Here is a 25,125-nt window from a genome sequence, read left to right on the forward strand (position 1 = left end):
AGTTTATAATGATGAGTACACAGACAAAGTTTAAGTATAATCCAAGTATAACATACTTGATATACTTTAAGTATATTATCCAATAGTAGTTAAAACTTAGTACAAGTATATAAAAATGTTGTACCTGCTTGCAACATGGAGTGTTATTTTACTGTATTAGCTGGCTTGTTGTATAGCTATTTTACACATTGGCTGCTTTGCCATAACACATACACTGTGAGTGAATCTGTAGTCAGGGGTGGACTGGCCATCGGGCACACCGGGCATTTGCCCGGTGGGCCGATGTGCTAAGTGGGCCGACAGTCCCCCAACACTTTTTTTTTTTTTTTTTTAATTATTATTGAAATAGCTGACCGTAAGATCAGTAGATCAGCGGCCCGATTGACACTGGGCTGGCCCAATCACATTGCTAAACAACCCCTTTTGCGTAGTTTGGTCCCGCCTGCATAATGATTTCGGCAAATAAAGTCATTGCAAGAGTTTGTTTACTCAGCACCGGGCCGGCCCCTGAGACACGCTGCTCTGCGGCCCATTGGTTATTTTTCTTCACCGACACGGGGCTGGCCCAATAATATCACGAGCCTGTGGCTCGGTGCGCCGGTGTGCAGTGCAACGCGGGTCGAACGTTATCTCATAGGATCTACTGAGATGGAGAGAAAACGCAAAAGTGGCGCAGAGAAACTGCGAGAAAAAAAGCGGCTGTCAATTTTCAAACCAATCGGACTTTTTCGCTTTTTCGTAATTTATCAACATGAATGAAGAACAAGCCCAAACAATACCAGAGGCACACAATTCCCGATGGTAGAGCGGATAGCGCCCCTGTCTGCCATGCACGAGATCTTCGGTTCAATTCCCCACCCGGACAAAAGGTGGATTTTACTTTATTAGCCTACCTCACTTTGTTGTTAACCATGACAGTGAAGTGATTCTTATCATTCTGCCTGTCACTGGCTAGATGACACACACAGTGGCATTTAGGGTTTCTGTAATTTTCATTTCTGTACTCTTTTTGTGAATTTGTAACCCAGGTGCTAAATTGTTATTATTATTATCATTATTATTATTGTTATTATTATTTTGCCTTGTTTTGTTTTGGGTTTTGTTGTTGTTGTTTTGTTTTTTTTTTGGTTTTTTTTAATGCCTTGTTCTAACTTTATGGAGAGATATATATACCAATCGAATCAGATTCAGATTTAAAGGATTTGTGTGGTATACTTTGTTTGTCGCCATGACCTTCCTATGTGCAGTTTGGGCTCATTCTCCATTCATGCTGATAGGCACCTGCACTTACTGATCTGAAATAGATGCCCAAAAGGTGTTGGCCAGTTGTGGCCTGTTCAATAGAATAAAAAAGTTCAATTCCTATTCATCTATTGTATTTTATTGTTCCACTATAGTACTATAGTCCAGTATGATTGGGGCAGCCAAGTAATTTGAACAATATTTGAACAATTTTTAAAAAAGTAACGTAATAGTTACTTTTCCTGGTAATTAATTACTTTTTAGTAGAAGTAACTAGTAACTATAATTAATTACTTTTTCAAAGTAACGTGCCCAACACTGCTGATGACAGCTAACTAATTGCATGGCATTATGGTTTTAAGGAGTTGCACAGTTGGTATACACATTTAAAAGAGCAAAAAGACCGGAAAGGTGTGCGTTATCGAATGTGGTGGGCCGGTCTGGTCCAAAATGCCCGGGCCGATTTTTTGTCCCAGTCCGCCCCTGCCTGTAGTGTACTGCTTATACTTGACTACATTTACACTTAAATACTACTATATTTATGTATATACTGTTTATAGGTTCAAGGTTGCCAGTTGCCACACACAAGGTTTGGAAGGGATCAACGTCATCAAAACACTTGATGACGTTGATCATTTGTATGTTGCCGAATGTATATGAACGTGACTACAATATGATGATTCATGTGCAGTGTGTAATTTCTTTTCTTTCTTTATTTTTTTTTTTTTAATTGTAAAGCACTTTGGCACAGTGTTGTTGTTTTTAAATGTGTTTTATAAAGAAAGATGGATGGTACTTTAAGTATGAGTTGAATTCTGATTTGAGCATTGTGTACTTGTGTGTGGCAACTGGCAACCTTGAACCTATAAACAGTATATACGTAAATATAGTAGTATTTAAATGTAAATGTAGTCAAGTATAAGCAGTACACTACAGGTTCACTCACAGTGTATGTGTTATGGCAACTACCTCAAAGCAGCCAATGTGTAAAATAGCTATACAACAAGCCAGCTAATACAGTAAAATAACACTCCATGTTGCAAGCAGGTACAACATTTTTATATACTTGTACTAAGTTTTAACTACTATTGGATAATATACTTAAACTTAAAGTATATCAAGTATGTTATACTTGGAGTATACTTAAACTTTATATTCCTGATAGTACATTCAAAGTAATCTGAAAAGTATACTTACCTAAGTATTAGTTCACAGAAAGTATACTTAGTTCATAAAAAGTATACTTATAAGTATACTTGAGTATACTCCTTTTTGGAAAGGAAGTTTTGAATGCCATGCCTATTTGTCACATTTGCTCTCACAGGGTTGGTGCCCAAACCCTGTAACACTTTCATTCAGTACCTCGCATTTTTCAGTTCTTTGTTCATTAAAGTGCATTTTTTTCCAAGAGGTGTTTATTCACATGAGATACCTCTCCACTCAGCTATTTGATTCAAAGCAGACTGTGCCAACTCAGTAGCCTAGTGGTAGAGCGTCCGCCCTGAGACTGGGAGGTCGGGGGTTCAATCCCCGGCCGGGTCAACAAATTCAAATATGGTTGTAGTATGCATCAAGTATAAGTAAAGTATATTCAAGTACATTGAAGGTAAAAGAGTAGTACACTTTTAAGTTTATAAAAGTGCAAAGTAAGTAAGCAATAGTGTACTTGATGTACACTAATGAGTATACGAATGGTTTACTTTAACTAAAGAATAGTACAACTCAAGAACAGGAAATAGTATAATTTAAGTATACTTATATATAAGTAAAGTAACCTTGAAGTTTACCCGAGTATACTCAAAAATGGGCCAAATCAGGGTACTTTTAGTATAAGTATACTTTGTAAGTATACTAACTAGTACATATGTAAGTACACTACTAGTACATAAATACAAGTATACTTGGTAAGGAAAGTATACTTGATAAAGTATACTCAAACTCCACTTAAGTATACTTGGAAAGGTAAACTAGAAGTTTACTTCTTTTTGGTAAGGGTAGATTGTGTATACTTAATTCTGTATGAATCCATGCAGCCAATTATGTGCCAACATGGTGTCAAAGTGTGTGTGCGCATGCATGCAGCAGATGTTGTTACCAGTGCAGAGAAGGCCCAGACATTCTTGTTAAAGAGAAACTCCAAGTTGTGTCTTCTTAGATATGCCAGTCCACCGATCACAGCCAAGAGGAACCCCAGAAGGAGAGGCCCCACATAGTTTGGAGGACGAATGACGCGGATCTGAAAAATATACAGTTAAGTTACAGTCAGCTCAAAATGGCATCTGAATCATCTAACTGTCCAAGTGTGTTTGTGAAAGCTATGGGCCAGGACCTGTTAGTGTGCATTCTTCAGCAAACCAAAGAAGCAAAAAAAAAAAACAAAGAACAAAAAAACAAAGGTCTAGCAGTTTCTGAAATTTAGGAATGTAGCATGTAGAAAAAAAGAGTAATGCATTCCACCAAAAATGACATCATCAGTGGGGGCCGTGCTTCCCTTCATCAGTTTGCTTATGGCTGTCTCTGAGGAAGGTAAGTCTGTTCGGTGCTCTTGCTAGCTTATGACTTAAAAGTTGTTCTAGGAGTAAAGATGTTCTAAAAATCGTTAAGTAAGATAGAAATGGAACTTACAAACTGTTAAGTCTAGCAGCAAGTGGAGTGTTTTCTTGAAATTTAGATTTTCTATGAATGGCATGTAGTTGACGGGCCAACTTCAAAGGCACCTTGGTGCTGCAGCAGGTTTTTCATGGGTTTTCTCATCACAGACAGGTGTGTTGGAGTCCGCCGCAATGTTTACATGCTGTTGTACTGTCTCACTCCATTCTGTGCAGGTATGTTATCGCTCCCATATTTTGTATAGTATTTTATTTGTCAAAACTGAATCATATGTATTAGAACAGGGTAGTAGGTTGAGTGTATTTTGGATATGGATATCTTTTTATAGCATATCTGGCAGTTCGCTTATGGCTGTCTCGGTGGAAGACAGGTGTGCTGGGGTCCGTTGTGATGTTTACATGCTGTTGTACTGTCTCATTCCATTCTGTGCAGAATAAACACGGCAACTCTTCGCCTGAACTGTAACTCCAGTGTCCATTACACAATGCAGAGCAGTAGCCTAGACCGGTTACAGGAACATGGCTAGGTCAGTCAGAATTGGAGGTTTTGTCACAGGAATGTACCTGGTGCACAAGGTGCATGAGGCATGCTGGTGTTCAGGGTTACGTGAAGCATACTCAATATTAATCCATGCACTACCCCAATAAAAATCCACCTGTAATTCCAGAATATCCATTAACCTATTTAGAGGGACTGGTTTGTGAAAAGGCACTATGAGATTCTGAGATACAGTATATATTGGATACCGAGTCTTGGGGCCTGGGTGGGGAGGAGCCGGAGCTTGTGCAGGAGGTGGAGCTATACCAGCTAGGTATGACTTCTATGAAAAGCATGGGTTCTGGAACCAAACTCCTCGATAGGGGTTGGACTCTCTCCTTCTCCAGAGTTGCCTGGGGTGAGAGGCAGCGGACAAGTCCCCAACTGAGCGCCGCTGTGCTGGAGTTTGTCCCAGTGGACAACAGGATCACCTCCCTGCGCCTTCAGGTAGCAGGGGGGAACTCTGACTGCTGTGACGGCATACATACCAAACGGCAGCTTGGAATACCCAGCTATCCTAGAGGGACTGGAAAGTGTCCTAGTGAAGGCACCATCTGGGGACTCTTTAGTGCTTCTGGGCGACTTCAGCGCTCATGTTGGCAATGATGAGGAAACTTGGAGGGCGTGATTGGAAGGAACGACCTGCCTGATCTGAACCCAACCGGTGCTTCGTTGTTGGACTTCTGTGTGAGCAATGGGCTGTCCATGATGAACGCCATGTTCAAGCATAAGGAGGCTAATAAGTGTACCTGGTACGAGAGCTCCCTAGCCCAACGGCTGATGATCGACTTTGTAGTTGTTTCATTAAACCTAGTATAGGGTTGTATGTTCTGGACAATCGGATGAAGAGGGGGGCAGAGCTGTCAACTGATGAGCACCTAGTGGTGAGTTGGATCAGATGGCGAAGGAGACTGCTGGACAGACCTGGTAAACTTGTCCAGAGGGTCTTCAACCCATTCCGTTCTCCCTGATCCCAAGGGAGGCTGGGGACATAGAGTCTAAATGGACCCTGTTCAAAGAGAAGTTTGGGGAGGCCATGAAGAAGGACTTTCGGTTTGAAGGGGGGGGGGGGGGGGGGGGGGGGGATTATGCATATCCTGCATATGGATAAGGGGGGGGATCTGCCCTGAATTGTGAAAGGCTCTGGATGTGGTTGGAGTGTTGTGGCTGACATCTCTTCAATGTTGCATGGAGGTCGGGGCCAGTGCCCAGGGAGTGGCAGACAGGGGTGGTGGTGCCCATTTTTAAAAAGGGGACCAGAGAGTGTGCTTCAATTATCGGAGTATCACACTGCTCAGCCTCCCCGAGAAAGCTTACTCCAGGGCGCTGTAAAGGGGACTGGCGAGGAGGAACAATGCTGATTCAGTTCTGGCCAATGAACAGTTGACTAGCTCTTTAACCTTTCACAGATACTGGAGTTGTAATGGGAGTTTGACTATCCAGTCTATCCCACCTCATTAACATATGACACAGAAATACAGAAATAAATAAATGTGGAAATGTAGAAATACAGAAATAAATGTAGGAATAAATAAATAAATGTAGAAATAAATGAAGAAATAAATAAATGAATAAATGTAGAAATAAATAAAAGTATAAATAAATATATAAATACACAAATGAATAAATAAATGTAGAAATAAATAAATACATGCATAAATGTATAAATACAGAAATAAATAAATAAATGCATGAATAAAAACAGAAATAAATAAACACATGTAGAAATATTCATTAATTTAATTATTTATGCATTTATATATTTATATGCGTTTTTTTTTTTTTTTTTTTTATGACCCCCATGGCAACCCTATGCCTTGAAGGGTAACTTAAACACTTCCTTAAATCTTGAAAAGACTTTAGACCACTGCAGTCATAAATATTGTTAAGTTTACTGATACCTTTGTTTTCCCCCTTGTGAGAAAGTAACTGGTTGTCCACCAATTAATAAACCCCTATTATTGAAAATATATATAAAAAAATGCGGTTCTGTCTGCAAGTGAAACCATATTTCTCCATTAGATGCCAATTATGCACCAAATTACCCATAATTGGACCAAACCATAGATGACAATTGTTAAATGGAAATGTTAGAAAATCATGACATGTCTAAATTTGGAATGAACCATATCATAAAAAGGCATATAATCTGATATTAGAGATTGATAGCCCACCATTTAGCCTATGATGCTGTGCTGTAGAAAAATTCAGTCATGGGTGTTTATCCTTCCAAATACATTTGGAAACAGCAGAGTGCAGTTTTTCTCCAGTAGCCAGCAGAGGGTAGTAGTAGAATCACAGAGCTGATAATGTTTCCTTTATTTGGCAGATTTGACCATCTACGTAATGTATTGTGCTATGTAATGCGATTTAAGGACTGAAATATGTATATTACAACTTAAGTAAAATATTGGACCAAAGGGATATCTGCAGGCAAGGGAGCTGCTTGTATTATATCATTTAAGTCAGTGGTGCCCAACACAGTCCTCAAGGGCCCCCTGTCCTGCAAGTTTTGGTTTCAGCTCTGCTCCTGCACAGCTGAACCAATTAAGGCCCATGCACCTTCATGCACAGCCTGTTCAGGTAGATCAGTTTCAACCAATCAGCATGAAACCCTTAATTGGATCCGGTGTGAAGGAGCAGAGCTGAAACATAAACCTGCAGGACAGGGGGCCCTTGAGGACTGGGATGGGTACCACTGATTTAAGTGTAACACTGCACACTTGGGCCAATTCATTTTCAACCCTTTTTAACCCTAACCCAGACAAAAGAAGATTTGAAGATTGATAGGTATAGCACAGAATGGGAAATGTTATCTGCAAAAATGTAATCATCTGTTAAAAGAGCTAATGGTGGTAAGCGCTTTTAATAGTGATGGATGATCTGGCATGTCAATTGGGCAAGAGGCTCAAAAGTGAAAGAGCAAAGAGGCTTGGGCTCAGGGACAATCTTGGTGTGGGGACCTTGAGACAGGGAAGAAGGATGAGCATTGCTAAGGACTCAATAGACTCTTGAGTCTCTTTGTTATGTTTGTTGTGGCCTAGTGGCCATTTCATGGTAAAATCACTAGTTACTGCAAAACTTACATTATTTCCGGTCTAGACAGGAAGTTGTCATAATTCAGGAAGTGAATGATGCATGTGCAGTTGACAGAATGTTTTTCTGTGTGTTTTCATCTATCTCCATTCTAGGGTTGGGTACGATACACCGATACGACCGGATAACCGATTTTACGGGCGAGAGATACGGCTGTATCGGTAGCAGACTCCTCAATCGATACGAAATCCGCCATGAATCCTTAGATGAATCGATTGTAGAGTTGTGGAACGGATATCGCAAGACTATGAATCGGTTGCCTGAGTCTTTACAGTTTTCATCTCTAAACAACGCGAGAGCTCACGAAAGGACTCTCCCGCATGCTCCGTAACATAGCGTGTGCTCGGCGCAGACCTCGGCCACCGCAGCCATTCATTGTGTATGTGATCGCGGGATGTGATGGCGCACCGGTCCGCGCCGAGAAGGGCGCAGCGCGGAGCTGGTTGGCACCCTGTGAGGTCAAATCTGGGTGGCACAACCCCTCCAGTCGTTTCACCTGCACCTGCACCACCAAGAAAAAAATTTACAACAACTGCACCGGCACCGTACGAGTCCAAAAGGCTGAGAAACTTTCCAGGCTACAGGAGCGCACTGACATAGATTGTGTAAAAAAGGGAAGAGGTGCCACTCTGCTGTATTTTCACTGGCTAACAGCAGCATACTGGCTTAGCTTGTCTATTCAGAGAAGAGGTATCACTTTGGCTTATTTTTCATATTCAATCTATGTTATCACAGGAATGCTCCTGCTCATTCATTGTTGAATTGTTAGGTCTGTTTGATTAGTAATTTACATTTTTAAAACAAATAATAATTTAACATATTGTTAAATTATTTAACATATTGTTAAATTATTGGAGTCAAACTTACTGGTAAACATCTACTCCTTCAAGATAATTTATTATGTTCTAAAACTCATAATCATACACTAACACTAAATAGCGAGTGTTTGAGAAGCATATTTCCTCTGTGCTACAAAAGATCTGAAGTAAAAAGTGCTCTCTTGTTGTCATGGGTCTGGACAGAACCGCCACTGGCTCTGTGCCCAGACCACGGTCCATCATTTGGTGATGCCCAGTCTACATTAACGAATGTTAACTATCGTATTGTTTTTAGGGTTGTATCGAATCGTATCGTTCTTAAACCGTATTGAATCGTATCGTTCTTAAACCGTATCGAATCGTATCGAATTGTATCGTTCTTAAACTGTATCGAATCATACCGAATCGTTCTCTATTAAAAATATATCATTTCTGAATCGAATCGTAACCCGTGTATCTAGAAATGTATTGAATCGGCCTCATGCCAGAGATTCCCAACCCTACTCCATTCTCTTTATATGCCTATTAAAACGCAATGTCTGTAAGTACATTTGTTTATAAGGTTTATACTGATGCTTAGAGTGGATTATTTGAGAAGTACAACCGAACTGTATATGTTTATTTGCTGACTCAATTTGGATGGTTTGGATGATACTGTGTTTTCATGCATATACCTACCTTACCTACCTGAACAATATTATTATTTAGTGTATTTATGGAGTATATTACCTCTTGTGGTACAGAATATTTTTCTTGTATGCAGTATACATTCTTAGTTTACTTACCTGTCGGTGTATACAGTACAGTACAGTATATAGTTACCTCACATACTAACCCATGTGCTATGTTCAATATACTTTACTTACCTGTTTTACCTACCTTTTTGTACCTACCTGTAATATGTATATTTTGTCATGTTTTTGTTTCAGTTTCACACTGTGGTTCAGTAAAGCGTCCAAAACAAGCCCTGACCTCTACTGGATTTTATTGAACTCTGTGTTTAACTGACTGGGTAACCTATCAGCTGGTGAGACTGGTACAAGCATATTCCGTCTGTGTGAACTGTTGCTCGTACATTTGAGCATAATGATTTGATCATATGAATAAACTTTTGGCCAAATCCAATTATGTCTAACACCGACTAGATATAAGACAATTTTGATCTATTATCCTTTTTAAGGAATAAGGATATTACTGCTATTTACAGTGCCTCCATGCCAAATCTACCTTTCTCTATGGAATACTGCATCATATAAGAACTGCTGAATCATGCAAGAATTTTGGAGGTATGCCATCAGTACCAGGTGACTTTCCTTCCTGGATGTCAAGAACTGCCTTCTTCAAGTGCTTCAACAGTACTGGATTCATTCTAATTTTCATGGCCAGCAGGAGGCTGGGTTGTGAACTATGAAAAATATTTTTGCCGTCTGATCCTAGGTGTCAAAAAACTCATTTTTTTTAAAAGAATATTACTAACTCCATTTTTTTGTTTGTTTGTTTTTAAATAAATTCTCTTGTAGAGTGGCATTTCTCAGAAAGCTAATAGTTCACCTGTTTGTCTAAGTGAACGTCTCATTGTGAACGTCACATCATTTTGACAAAGTCAAAATTACTCCATGTGTTGGCTCAGTCACTGCTCACATATCTTGCTGTCCAATATATTGATTTCTACAAGTAAAATGTGTTTGCCATCAGCAACTCAGTCAAATATATCACTCCTTTAATCCCTTTATTTAGACTATGCATATATTTTAACTGTATGATAAATACACCTTTGCATGAGTCAAGTTATTTGTCATTTGTGTGGACTACATTTCTTTAATGCAAAGGTCACTAAAGGTTTCGAGAAACAGAAGGTGGTGCTTGTGGTGGTGGTGTGTGGTAATGTGGATTCTCAAATTCATTTTCTCTACAACACTTATACTTTGTGTGCTTATTACACTTACATGTAAATCGGTCCTATCTGCCACCCATCTGGCTAGCTGCTCAGCTGCAAAGCCTCTGACCTGTAGTTCATAGGAATCAGACCGCCGAGGTTTCCCTTTAGATGGAAAATGTAGGAATGTTGGAGCAGAATTCATATTTAGCTGGAACAGAAACACAGAAAAAGACAGTCAAAAGATATATATATATGGGAAAATGTTTTTGGGGGTCTGACAGTGTATTAGAGGAAAGGTCATGAGGTCATCAAAGCTGACAGGGTTCATTCTCTGGGTATCACGATTGTGTTTTACAAATTTCATGGCAATCAACACAACAAATTTTAAGATATCAAATTGCACATTTTCACAAGATGAAATGCAAGGAGGTCACCACAATCAAGAGGAATCTTCCTTGAACACGCACTAAATACGACAAAATATAATCCATTGACTGGTATGGTATGGACATTATAGCGTGATGCACTCTGTATAGACTGTATATTCTTTTTACACCATAACCACCCCATGTATATATCCATATCCAATATTTATTCCAGTGTCTTTGGACTCTGCTCCATTGCACTATTGTCTGCTACATCACCTTTTCCCTTACTTGGTAGTTTTTTGTTTGTTTGTTTGTTTCCTTATTGTTCTCTGTAAATAGCAGTAATATATTTGTTTACCATGCTTGTAAGACAAACTCCGTAAGTACATGAGAGCGCCGGAGGTGACCATGAGTCAAAATCCTTGCATGTGCATACATATGTGGCAAATAAAGGTGATTCTGATTGGTGAAAAGAAAAAATTCCATTTACTTCAGCACTCCTTTACTAAAATCTGCTGAACATTCAAATATTTAAGCCTTCAAGTATTTAAAAAAAATAAATAAATAAAAAATACCCGCTAAGTGAACTGTGCTTAAATAACTTTTTAGATTACACAGTACCAACTCCAGCAGAGAATAATTAAAGATTAGTTTTTTGGCATTTCTGTTTTATTTGACAGTCAATCAGTAGAGAGAGAGAGAGACAGGAAAGGGGAAGCAGAGGGGATGACATGCAGCAAACGGTCTGAGGCTGGATTTGAACCCAAGACACTGCAATCAGGACTCAGGCTTAACAAGTTGTACACACCCTTATCTGGTGCTTACACATAATTTGAAAAAGAAAACTATTTTAACAAAACTATATTAAACTTTATTGGCACTATTTATATATTATGTTTTGCAAATTTATTATTATGCCTGAGCATCCACCTTGAACGCATAATACTTCCATACATGACTCTTGCTGTGTTTCTTTTCAACAAGCTGCTGCTCCAGTTGCACCTGAAGGAGCCATTTTTCATGTGTGTGTGTCTGCCCGCTTGTAGGCATTTTTATTTGGTGCACACTTGAACAAGCATAAATTGTATGTATACTGCCCCCATCAGTTCTAGAAGAATATGTCACAGCTAGAGTTCTCATCGGGCCTGAAAATTAAGACCCGACCCGACCCGGGCCCGACTGGGCCAGCCCGAGGCCCGACCCGACCCGACTAATTAGCCGAACTTTAGGCCCGACAGCCCGATAAAGCCCGAAAAAAAAAAAAAAAATCGCCAAATTAGCCATTATTTAGCAGCGCCGGTCGGCCGCGGCACCCGCCTGATGCCGACTGATGGTGCCGCGGCATGTGCGGGTCAATACGGTAGTCTAGAAAACTGCCGATTTTTTTTTTTTCTCGTGCGCCCCCAAGTAGATTGCGCCCTGGGCAGTTGCACTGCCCATAGCAAAAACCGTCCCTGCTGCCGAGTCTGCCAGCACAGCGGGATACTGCTGCAATTCTCTCTCACTTGTTTGTGCTGCGCTTGCACAGCTGGTTGTCTGTCTGTCACTAAAAGTTTAGCCTCCAAATCCAATCCAGTCTCTCACTCTCTCCACCAGTCACATAAAAATGAAACGTCATAATCAATAACACAACACATAATTCTATTTTTTTATTTAAAAAAAAAAAAAAAAAATCCCCCACAGAACCCGAAGCCCGACCCGACCCGCCCAATTCACGTAAATTTTAGGCCCGACCTGACCCGAAAATGTCGGGTCGGGTCGGGTCTCTATTGGAATCAATGTGAAACCAAAGTATCGATTCTTGTGACATAACAAGAACAGATAGATGGATAGGTGGACCAACATAGCAATCCTTAGGTCCCATATACCAGCAGGCCAATAATAGCAGTCTATGAATGGAAAAACTAAGAACAAAGAGCTCTCGCTTCGCTGACAATGAATCCCACTTTAGAAAAAAAAAATCTGTTTTGCAGGTGTTGAGGCTGCTACAATACAAAGAAGGTATCTTACTGTGATAAATAGTTTTAATAAGTTTGAAGGTTTTGAACCTGATAATGCTGGTCAAACTGTTTTGATCAAAATGATCAAACAAACCCTCCTTTTAAATAGCCAACTTCACATACTTTGTTTATGAGGGCTTCGTTATCAGTGTTTAAGTGAACAAGATACTGACAACATTTCTTACTTGAGTTATTTCAAAAGGCCAGACCAAAGATGTTGCATGTTTAGTGTAATATCTACAAAATATACTCAGTGTATCGGTGAATGCTCTAAATAATAGGCCATACAGCTAATCCTATCCTGAAGCAAGTAGTAGGATTTTAGAACTCCGATATAATTTTTCTGACAATACTTTTTAATCAGCCTTCTGTTCCCATTCATTCCATTATGATATGAAAATTAACTTCCGAGATTTCAACCTTTCTTTATACCAGTATTCTGTCACGAGTCAACATCAGTTTTCAGAAAAGCAGCAGCACTGTTTTGTTTTGATGATTTGAAATTGGGCAAAGCGAAACGTTCTATCTACCAGAAAATTGCCCCCATGTTTGCTTTACAAAGTAAAATGATCAGTTTGGTCGTTTATGAATGGCCATGACTTTGTTAGCCACAGACAGAGAACATTATAAAGGTGGCCATTTGAAAAAAAAAAAAAAAAAAAAAAAAAAAAAAAGTCAAATTTAAAAATCAAGGGATTTTGATTATATTGTGTAAAATCTTAAGTGCCCCTGCACCATTTGAACTGTTTGTAGCTAGGAGAAATGGCAAAAAAGTGATTGTCAAAAAAATTTAGGCTGTTGCTACAAATTATTTTATTACTATTACTTAATGTATTGATGACATAAGATTTCTGACAGCTGCATGCTACAGGCTTTCAAGGAATGGATCAGATGTTTTTTCTTTGCTCTGAAATGTTGTATTTTAGTACTATTACCAAAAAGCTTGAGAACTCATTAGGCTTACTAGTTTTTGAGAATAGGAAGTTGTCGCATCCCATCTCATTACTCAATTCAGAAAGGAAAATATATGCAAAAATTTTTGCAAGGAGATTGGATGCAATTCTACCCAAATGTGTTCATATTGACCAAGCTGGTCTTGTGAGATTGCAGATAATATGAGAAAACTGATTCACATAATGCATTACGCCACGTCAACAGCAAATCCAACAGCTGCGGTATCTTTGGACGATGAAAAGGCATTTGACCACATTCAGTGATCATATCTTTTTAAAACTTTGAACAAGTTTGGGTTTGGGGTCAAATTTTTTTTTTTTTTTTTTTTTTTTGATATATTTTTTCTTTATTTTGTAAATTATAACACAAAAGACGCGCAACAAACAACCATACAAAATATAAGACAATCACAATGACAAACACACACCCTTGGAAATCCCTCCCACCACCCCTTGAGGTCCCGTCCATCAGATAGGTAATATGGAAACAGGATTAGACACAAGCACATAATAGTAAAAATAAAATAAAGTGAAAAATATTTTTAAAAAAATAAAAAATAAAAATAGAAGCACGCGTAGGCCTACCATAGGTATGGTTACAATCAGAAAAGGTCAGCCACCCGCCTGTATGGCATTAATAAGGGAAGACCAATTGTTAATATTCTGAGCTGTTGCCCCATGCATGCGGGCCACCGACATCTCCAGTCCAGCCAAATCAACTACAGATGATTCCCACTGGAGATATGACAAAGAATGTGGGGCCTTCCACCTCATGGCTATCATCTTTTTAGCAGCAGTTAAGCACAGTAGCAGCCAACGTTGTTTCCGAGATAGGGATAGGGTAGAGAAGTCATTCAGTAATAAAATAGTGGGAGAACAAGCAATAGAAACATTTAAGATGGAAGAAATTTTATCAGCCAAAGTGCTCTAAAAAAAAAAAGAGACAGCAGGACATTCCCAAACCATATGAATAAACGTGCTGGTAGTTTCTGAAGTGCATAACTGGCAGTTAGGGGTTGGTGCTAGCTTCATCTTAAATAACTTAACTGGGGTGCAATAAAGTCTGTGGACAAAATTATAATGTATCATTTGATGGTTGGGGTTCCGAGAGGACAGGGAAATATTTGCCCAAACTTTGTCCCAATTAATTATGTTGGGAGGAATAGAAAGGTCATGACACCATCAGTTATTAATTTGAAGAGGCTTTAAGGCAGCATTAGAAATGAATATATATAAAGTAGATACCAAGCCTTTAGTTGATCTACAAGTACATATTTTATGAATAGGGTGGGTCTTTAATTCTTCTCCCCAGGGAACCCCATAAGCGCGTAATGCACTACGTAGTTGTAGGTAAAAGAAAAATGAAGTACCTGGTAGATTATCGTGAGACTTAAGGTCCTGAAAAGATCTAAGCTCGTTCTGTGAAGTTATGTCAGAGAGAATGTTAATTCCTCTGTCCTTCCACTGTGGAAATGAAATTGGCCGCCCACCCAGACAAAGCGCTAAATTATTAAATAACGGAAGATGGGCATGATATTTCAAATATATATTGGCATGAGATTCAACTAATTTCCATGTGGTGATAAGGTGAGAAACTATTGGACCGTAGGTGGATCTACAGGTTTTGAGAGGGATATTGGAATATATAATATCTTGAAGTCTATGCGGACTAACCAGCTGTTCCTCCAATGGACGCCATGCTGCTTCTGCATCTGGGTTAAGCCAGGTGTAGAGTGCATGAAGAGTAAAAGACCAGGAGTAAAACTTAAAATTAGGAAGACCCAAACCGCCGGCGAGTTTAGTTCTCTGTAAAGTAGACATTTTTAATCTGGGACGTTTCCCTTTCCAAATATATTTTGAAATCAGCTTGTGTATTTTATCCCAGTAACCAGTGGGAGGCGGTAGTGGAAGCATGGTACTACAAAAATTAATACGTGGTAATATATTAATCTTAGTGATGGAAACACGTGCTTGAAAAGTATTTGCAATGGGCATCCAACGCTCTACATCAGACTCTACCTGTTTAAGAATTTTGTTGTAATTATGAGAAACAGCAGCATGTAAAGACGGAAATACAGATAAGCCCAGATATTTAAAATTTAGGACTAACGGAATATTGGAAGGTGACGCAGCATGCCTCATGGCATCATTCAACGGGAGAAGGGCAGATTTGGTCCAATTGATTTTATATCCGGATATCCCACCAAAGTCTTCAAATATGGATAAGAGATGAGGGATTGAGTGGACCGCATCACCGAGATAAACTATAATATCATCACAATAAAGAGAGATGAAGTGGTTTGTATTATGGACTATAATTGGAATGTGGGGTGACTGACGCACAGCTTGAGCCAGTGGCTCTAAAGATAGAGCAAACAATAAAGGTGAGAGGACGCAGCCTTGTCTAGAGCTACGAGAGACAGGGAAAAGCGATGAACAGAGGTTGCCCGTCATGACCATAGCAGAGGGAGAAGCGTATAAAGTTTTTATCATGCCAATAAAGTTATTTCCAAACCCCATGTGTTGCAGGACTGACCACAGGTAATGCCATTCCAGACGGTCGAATGCTTTCTCCGCATCGACGGAGAGAACAGCACAAGGAGTTTTTATGGCAGAGGAAGCATCGATAATATGCAGAAGTCTACAGACATTATCCGAGGATAAAGCCTGTTTGATCAGGATGTACAAGTTTACACATTAGTGGCTCAAGTCTAAGGGCCAGCACTTTCGCAAATAGTTTCACATCTGCATTCAACAGTGATATGGGACAGTAATTTGAACAGTCAGATGCGTCTTTGCCTTTTTTAAGCAGTAGTGTAATGGTAGCCGTATTTACATCTCTTGAAAATGAGCCACTGGTAATTGAAAAATTAATCATATTCAAAATCAGAGGGCCAAAAAGAGGCCAAAACCTCAAGAGAAGTTCAGGTGGTATACCATCAAAACCAGGTGACCGACCCTTGTTCAGGCTCCGCAGGGCTATTTCTAATTCTGATAATGTAATGGGCTTATCCAAAGACATAGTATCATCAGGTGACAATTTGGGAAGATTTAAATTATGGAAAAATGTATCTGTTTTAGAGGAATTGTAAGAGACCTCAGAGCTGTACAAGTTAGAAAAAAAAGTTCGAAAAGCAGAGTTAATTAGCACCGGGTCTGTTACTATGCCTTGAGGTGTGTTAATGGATGAGATATTTGCGAAGTTTTCATTGATCCTAAGACTTAAGGCAAGTGAGCGACTAGGGCGTGAGCCTTCAAAATAGTGATTCTGACGGGTACGGTGTGTTATAAAAATTGCATTTTAATCTTATAGAATTACATTATATTACCATTATTTCCATGACACTATATAGAAGTGTGTAGACAGTAGTTTTCCACTCTTCACCCAAGTGAGAGTGTAATATGACCTTGTATCCTTGTATTGTAGCTGGATTGTTGAATATTACCATATAAGGATTCATTTCCTGTTAGAATAGAATAGATAACTGTTGATGTGTGAACAAGTGCCTCAGTGAGAGGTCGCTGCCCAACGTGGTAAGCTACTCACTCCTTGCAAGTAAAAATTTACTACTCAACTGGGCGTTGTCTGTCTCCTTTGTCAGTAGGTGATCTCAGAATTTTAATAACACGGTGAATGAGGAAATCTGTATGGTAGCGAAGTAGGGAGTTCAGTTCCTTTCTAATTGTGTTATGCTGGAGGATTAAATTTGGAGTAATATTTTTGTGCATAATTTGTTCAAGCTCTAGGAGGTGTTGTTCCAACTCACGGGTCCTGCGGTGTCGGGCTTTGTTCAAATGAGACGCAAAAACTGTACAATTACCTCGGACAAATCCCTTCACCGCGTCCCATAAAATACGAGGGTCATTTACAGAATGTTTATTTAAGGTAATAAATTCGGATAAAGCCCGCTGAAACTGATCATTGAAATCCTCATTTTGGAGTAGTAACGTATTAAAACACCAGCGGGGAGCCCGGTTACAAGAAGCTGTCAAATTGGCTTTACATATTACCGCTTTGTGGTCTGAGAGAGCTGATGGAATCATATCTATAGTAATATTCTCCAGAAGATCCTTAGATGTAAAAATAAAATCGATCCTAGAGAAAGAATGATGTCTGGCTGAAAAGAAAGAAAAATCTTTAGTTAAAGGGTGAAGGAGACGCCATAAATCAATCACTGCAGCCTCTTGGGCCCATTTCTTTAAGGCTTTAGAGGCTAACCTCTGATCACTTCCCTCTGTAATCGCAGTTCTGTCAACACCATGGTCCCAAACCACATTGAAATCAGCACCAATTATTAAACGGTATTCCACCAGATCAAACATGAGTTCAGTCAACTGTGTATAGAAATTGGGGTCAAAACTATTGGGAGCATATATGGATACAAAAGCAATCTTTCTGTTAGCTATGATGGTTTTAATAAAGGTGATACCCTCTAAATCCCCACCGGTGCCTAGATTGGTGAATTGAAGGCTACGACGAGCAACGATTAGAACTCCTTTAGTCTTATTGGGAGTGGAAGAGCTTGATAGAACATGGTAATGTCTGTTGTGGAAACTGTAAATATCCCTCTGCAAAAGATGAGATTCACTGACCATAGCTATATCCACTTTCTCTCTTTCAAGCACATCCAAAAGACCGACACGTTTATGAGGTGAATTAAGGCCACGCGCATTGAGAGAAAACAAAATTAATCTAGTCATATATAATGATGTTGACGTGAGTTAATGTAGACCTGAGACCATTGAAAAAGCAAAAAGTAGATAAACGACCTGACCCCCACCCCGGACGGGTGGGGGTCAAACTAACAAACTAACAAACTTGGTAGCCTAATAATTCTTTATATATAACAATTCAGCAGGCAGATTTAGAAACAAAACAAAACCACCAAACAATAGCTGAGGTCTAGCCTGTATAACCAAGGCCTGGCAGCATAGAGAAAAGCTAGTCTGCTTTCATCCTAAAGAATTACCGTATTGATCTGAATATAAGACGATATTTTTTCCATTGAAAATGCCCTGAAAAAACGCCCTCGTCTTATATTGGGGGTCTAAGCTAATACACATGTATTGTACTTGCATATGTTCCGTGCTTGAATACAGCACACTTCCCCCGCTCTGGCACGGTTGGAAGGGGTGTGCTCCAGCACGGTACGGGCGTTCATGCACGAGCACATGCACGGTCACGCACGCAGCGGGCGAACGTGGATACAACGTAAATCATGCAACTTTCCTCCTGCCTCCGCAAAATCGGTTAATGCGCGGCGCGATTACCGGCGAATGGCCGCGTCGCGCAATCAATAATCAACCATATTGTCTGTGTCGCTGTCCATTGTGCTGCTGCAACCGCGTATAAACAAAAGTTGATTTATGATGAAAGGTATATATGGCAGTCTGTGTGCGCCCCACACCTGTCAGATCCGGCAGACCTGACCGGGGGAGTGCGGTGCTGACCGAGGCACTGGGCGGCATCAGGTGGGCCGGCCGGTGTGCGCCGCCACCCTGTTGAATGTAGCAGCCAGCTGACATGCCACTCCGGCTGTCAGTTGGACGCTTTCTAAAGTTATCTCCGAAACTGTCGAGGTAAATAAACATCCCTTAACTCCTTAACCCTGGCCATGAGTGCAATGTGAGACGGTGGCGGTCTCAGAAAGAAGAGCTAAAAAATGCCCACAGCCAGAGAAGGGCTTTTCGTGGTCCACAAACTGGTCGATTCAACGAGACTGACAGGAGGGTGTGCGATTTTGTGAATGAGAAACGTAGTGAAGGACTGCCCGTTACGAGGGCTGTGATGCAGCAGAAAGCACCTGAAGTTGCCACAGAGCTCAACATACCCCCGCACTGAGTTCAAAGCTAGCATGGGCTGGTGTTGTAGAATGCAGTGGCGGATTTAAGAAATTTGGGGCCCAAGGCAAAGGCAGGCATGGGGCCCTCTGAGATGAGAGGACAACACACAAAACAGGGGCCCTGAGACACACATAATACGATAAGCATTCTGCTGGCATTTTAGCAAAAGTATTTTAATCAAAAACATAATTAATGTGCGCAAATAAGTAATAACTGTATTAACCATAAGTGTATGAGGAGTTTTATGGGGCCCTCAGGAACTTGGGGTCCTAGGCAACCGCCTAGTTTTGCCTAATGGTAAGTCCGCTCCTGGCAGAATGTCCATATAAAAAGTATTTTTCCAAAAAAGGGTCTTGAAAAAGAGGGGTCGTCTTAAAATCAGGGTCGTCTTTTATTCGGGTCAATACGGTACATAACCTGTTTTAACCAAGCACCTTAGAAGAGAATAAATAAAATAAATGAATAAATAATAAATAACCAAAACTCATGAGACACCAAAAAAAAAAAAAAAAGGCGCATTAATGTTAGGAGAAAAAAAAAAAGTTAACATGCAGCACACAGCACCCGCAAAAACATATTACAGGCTTTAGTCTTAGTATATGGACCAAGATATTTTATCTGGCCAAGCATAAAGGGAAAGGGGAAAAGTTGAGGACCTGGCATGACCCTTTCAAAATAGTTTTTTGGGCCATGATCGAAGCTGCAGCTTGCCCCCAAGCAAGCCCGAAGTGCCCAGGGGAAAGGGAGTCGGCTGCCGGTAGGAAATCAAATAGCCAAGTCCGGGAACCTGGCTTTGATACCGACAACAGCAGACTCTGCATCATAGAACTTATGGAAGTCATCCTCGTCAAACCAGATACACAACGTCGCCGGGTCGCGAATCCGACTTTTAATGCCCTTAGTATGAAGTTTCTCCCGTAGCGGCCAGAACTGGCTGCGGAGCTTCCTCTGGCGAGTGGTCAAGTCAGTGGTAATTTTCAGGATCCCCTCGGGATTGCCAGCGAACTTTAGAACCTTGGATTTAGCAGCTTCCATGATGTCGAGCTTTGTCTGGAGACGATGCAGTTTAAATATTACCGCTCGGGTCTTGTCTGGAGACCGGGGGCCGATTCGATGGGAAACCTCGATGTCCCGCTCGCGGACAGAGATCTGCAGTAGATCAGAGAGAGTCTTAGCGAGGAAAGGCGTCATGCCGCGACCGGCTTCGCTCCCCTCCGGTAAGTGCAGCAGTCTCAAGTTGTGTCTCCTAGATCTCATTTCTAGTTTGTCAATCTCAGTCAAAGCCTCACGTAAATCGTTTTCGAGAGCCTTGATTCGATTAGCTTGAGTATCCAGCTTTTGTCCTTGCTCATGCAGTGTGGTCTCAGCAATCTCCAGTCTGACTCCAAACAGTGTCTATCTTGTCCATCTTCTTAGCAAGATTCTTATTAGACTCTACAAGCGTATCCAGGGTCTGCTGTAGCTTTTCCATAGCTGGTGTGGAGCGGGTGACACGCTTTAGCCCAGGGAGAGCCAGCACGCCAATTGTTTGTTTGTTTGATCAAAATAACTTGTGGAAGTTACTTTGAAATGTCACAGGCCATGGACGGCAATAAGGGTCAACAGTTCAATAAAGCGTTACAATGTAACTTTCATTGATGAATTAAAGTCGTTTGTCAAAACCCCGTGAGCCGGACCCACACGTCTACTCGCTGCCAGCGGCCATGTTGAGTGGCTTATTTTATAAATTACATCTCACTCGTATACTCAACACCTAAAGTAAAAATAATCACAAATAGCATAGTCTCTGAACCACACCTCAAGGTTGCCCTTTAAGTCCAATGCTTCATCATTAGAACCTCTGGCCTCATTGATTAGAGAGAATCCCAATATCAAAGGAATTGCAGCCCCAGTAACAGATGACAGATGTCTTTTCGCAGATGGCATTTTGTTAACACTATCAGATCCCGCAACTTCACTCAATCATATTCTTGATAATGTAAAAGAATTTGGAGCCCTATCAGGGTATAAGATCATTTGGGATAAGTCGGAGGCTTTACCTTTAAATTTTTTACTGCCACAAAACTCATATTGTTAATTTTCCTTTAAATGGTCATCTGATGGAATGAGATATCTTGGTGTGATTCTTAAGTCTAATATTCATGATATTGCTTCATTTAATTTGAAAAAGCTCATAAATAATGTTAAAGACAACACTGAGAGATAGAATTCTCTTCCACTATCTATTTGGGTAAAACAGACAGCTTACAGATGAATGTGTTACCGAAGATTAACTTTCTTATAGCAGCTATTTCCCTTCCCATGGATGACAGAAAATTTATATGGAATAGCAAGACACCTAGGGTTACCTGTAACAATTTATATGTAGATAGGGGAAAGGGTGGCCTTGGTCTTCCGAATGTGTATAAATATTATGTAACTCCAGATAGCCTTTGAAATGGGGTTATGGTTTTAATTCAAGAGACACAAGACAGGAAAAGGAACAGGAAGCTTTAGACATGTTAAAAGTAAAGGTCACATTGCAAGGGTTATGGTATGGTCCCCAATGCAAAAATATTGATACTCCTTTGATTCACTTTTTTTGCTCTGTTGCAAGAATATTGCAAAACCTGGTAAATTTTGATGCTAAGAATTCTCCCAATACTCCATTATAGAACAACTACTAGTTTGTGTTTAATGGTAGGCCACTTAGAAATGATGATTGAGAGTCCAAAGGTATTAGAACTTTAGATGACAGGGCAAATCCCCATGACAGAAAATTGAAAACTTTTGATCAACTTAAAGATACATATAATATTGATAATAAAGACTTTCTAAAATACATGCAAATAAGATCACAGTTAACCAGGTTTCTGGGTGAAGCTGTTATCATACCCAAGTTGACAGAATTTGAGTCTAAACTAAAATTAATGGTCAGACAGAAGGATAAAATTGTATTGAAACTTTTTAAATTGATCAATAAATCACCTGGGAAAAACTGGACCACAGTACAAAGAAACTGGGAAACAGACTCAGGTATATCCTTGGAAACTCAAAAATGAGAACATCTTTGGAGAACACAAAACATCTAAATCAGTCAAAAAAATAAAATGATCAATTATAATTTTGTACATAGAACATATTTCAATCAGTGAGAGAAAAAATGAATTTAAACAACTTTTGCGTCAGGCTGCAACATAACAAAAGTGAAAAAAGTGAAGGGGGTGTGAGTACTTTCTGAATGCACTGTAGTTTATTCTCTAGACCAGGGATACTCAAAGTCCGGCCCATGGGCCACTTCCGGCCCGCGACGCAATTTTGACTGGCCCCCCAAGCAATCAATCAAAAATAAAAAATAAAATGATAAAATACAAAATAATAAAATTAAAATTATTATTATTGTTGAATTGTAATAAAGATATTATCTTATCAGGCCGGAACAGAATCTGCGCCTGTGGTGCTCCGACGAAAAATCTGCTTTAATTCCATGGAATTTGAACACAATAGTGTTGCAGCACCTGTTGCAGTGTACCTGAACGCATCCCGCCCCCGGTCATGCTGACTTCCAAAGCTAAACTACGTAGTGTGCAATGGTGTCGCGTGTGTGTGTGCCAACCGTCCATATTCTGGGTGGTTGTCTGTCCGTCCAGTGTTCGCCTACCCATTCTGCAATTTTAATATAGGATTTTGCATGATAAAAAATTTATATTTATGCTCCAAACACATTGATTATAGTACTGGATAACTGTCTAAAACCTTAATAGGAAAAAAAAAATCACTCCGGAGAATCCCACAGATTTTCCCCCTGAATCACCACAGAAAACCAGAAAAAAGTCTGTGGATTCCGTGAATAAGTGCTTATCATTAATTACATTACTAGTATATAATTAGTAACTCATCTAAACAGGCAAGACTGCCCTCACTCAGAAAAGATTTGTGTTGAATGTGGGCCAAGTCATAAATGACTCTTTGTGAAACAACTGAAAGAGATGTGCTCAGGTATCTTCAGTGTTAACCCACCTGACAGCAGACAGACATACAGAAAGCTATTCATGTACATTTGTTGTTCATGTAAAGAGTTGTTTGTGTTGAATGTGCAAATTGCACTGACAGAATTATTCAATATTGAGGAAAAATGTGGCAAATTCATTTGATTACAAACTGTGTCGTGTACATAATAGAAATGAAAAGCCAAGCCATAAAAGACTATCATTGTACTTACCTTTTGATACATTTTGTGAAAATAAAACAAATGAAAGAGAGAAGCAATCAAGTATCATTAATGTTGTCATTTTATCAACTGGCCCCTGGCCCCTTGCCATTTTCCTAAAGTGGCCCACGGTTCAGGTATTTGAATATCCCTGCTCTAGGCCCTCATCTCACTGACTCAACATGTATGCATATTTGTTTAATGTGTGTGGTGTATGTATATGCACTTAGGCATGTTTATATAGAATATGGGTAAATTGGTGTAGGTTTGTCAATATAAGCATACATATTTTTGCTGTAATTTACCTCTTTCTTATTTACCTATTTTATGAATAATTTTTATTTTATTTTATTTTATTCTAATATAATTTATGTTATTTTGTTCAGAAATGTTTTGGTATATGAGTAATGTATGATATGTCTTATTTTTTTATTTGTTGAAAAACAATATAAGTTCAAGAAAAAAAGAATAGGAAGTTGTCTCACCATTTGAAAGACATCCGATCCTTCATCAAAGTCGACAGATGCAAAGAAGACTTTATTGGTGAAGGCAGAAGAGTAACGCCAAGAATTTGCCAACACCTGGAACTCTTCATCAGCTTGTCTAAAATATAAAGCACAATATTGTTGTTGTTATAATTATCATTACTACAGCAATTACTGATACTGATACTTATGGAGAACTCAGAATAGCTCCTTAATGGTTATAAAGCAATTCATAAATTTAGATTTAATTTACATTTAATAAATGGAAGTATTACTATTAGATTTTGAATAGAAATTAATAAATCAATCCATCAGCACATCACATTAAAATGGGATTTAAATAGCCAAATAAATTAACAAATAAATAGATCAATTTAAAACAGATGATAAAATACCTACATACTGTAAAGAAAAGAACTGGTAAATCAACCTCTTAATACAGTTTTTTTGGTAATATAAACTGCTGGATACATCACTCCATTGATGCATGCATTTTTTAATGATCAGTTTTATTAACTTTTTTTTTAAATAAACATTACAAGCATTCATGTAAGAATTATCTGGTGATAGGACAATCAGCTATATTAATGTTGGTGCTTGTGCACTGAAAGTATAAAAACTGATAGTGCTTTGAACTGACAAACCAACAAAATAAATAAATCACACAAATAAAAAGGCACGCAAGACAAGATCAAACAAAAGCATACATCTATACTAAGTGATGTCAAATACAGTGATGATGATAGGATGTAGTGCAGGCAAATCGCACTACATCCTTGGGCCCCTCCCAGTCCTACACCATAGTCTGTCCCCACAAATATTAGAGAGGTAACTGTCCCATTTCAAACGGAAACTTTCCACTCTATTAACTAAGTCTGGACGATTGGCCTTCCAGTGTGGCTAGTCTAACTGAATGATTATGCCAAAAATATACTGGAAAGGTGGCCTTCCATTCGGAAATAATGAGCTTATGCCCCAGCATCAGCGTAGCCTACACCCATTCTGCATAAGGGGATGGGAGGTCCTTGAGTTGCAATGGGTCTCCCAGGGTACACAGTGCATTCAGAAAAGTATTCAGACCCCCTTCACTTTTTTTAAAATTTT

At 39.5% G+C, this 25,125-nt stretch overlaps 1 protein-coding gene across 1 annotated transcript in view; it reads right to left on the reverse strand.

Annotated features, from left to right (window-relative positions):
- The window catches only part of magt1 (magnesium transporter 1), an 82,678-nt gene that overhangs the window by 28,018 nt on the left and 29,535 nt on the right, over positions 1 to 25,125 (reverse strand). Inside the window, exons 3-5 of the mRNA XM_030062396.1 lie at positions 24,022 to 24,139; positions 10,250 to 10,390; positions 3,338 to 3,478 (exon numbers count right to left, since the gene is read on the reverse strand). Of these exons, the coding sequence (XP_029918256.1) occupies positions 3,338 to 3,478; positions 10,250 to 10,390; positions 24,022 to 24,139 (400 nt within the window). The remainder of the gene's footprint in view (positions 1 to 3,337; positions 3,479 to 10,249; positions 10,391 to 24,021; positions 24,140 to 25,125) is intronic.

The sequence above is a fragment of the Myripristis murdjan genome, chromosome 10 (assembly GCF_902150065.1).
Source record: "Myripristis murdjan chromosome 10, fMyrMur1.1, whole genome shotgun sequence".
Classification (NCBI taxonomy): Eukaryota; Metazoa; Chordata; class Actinopteri; order Holocentriformes; family Holocentridae; genus Myripristis; species Myripristis murdjan.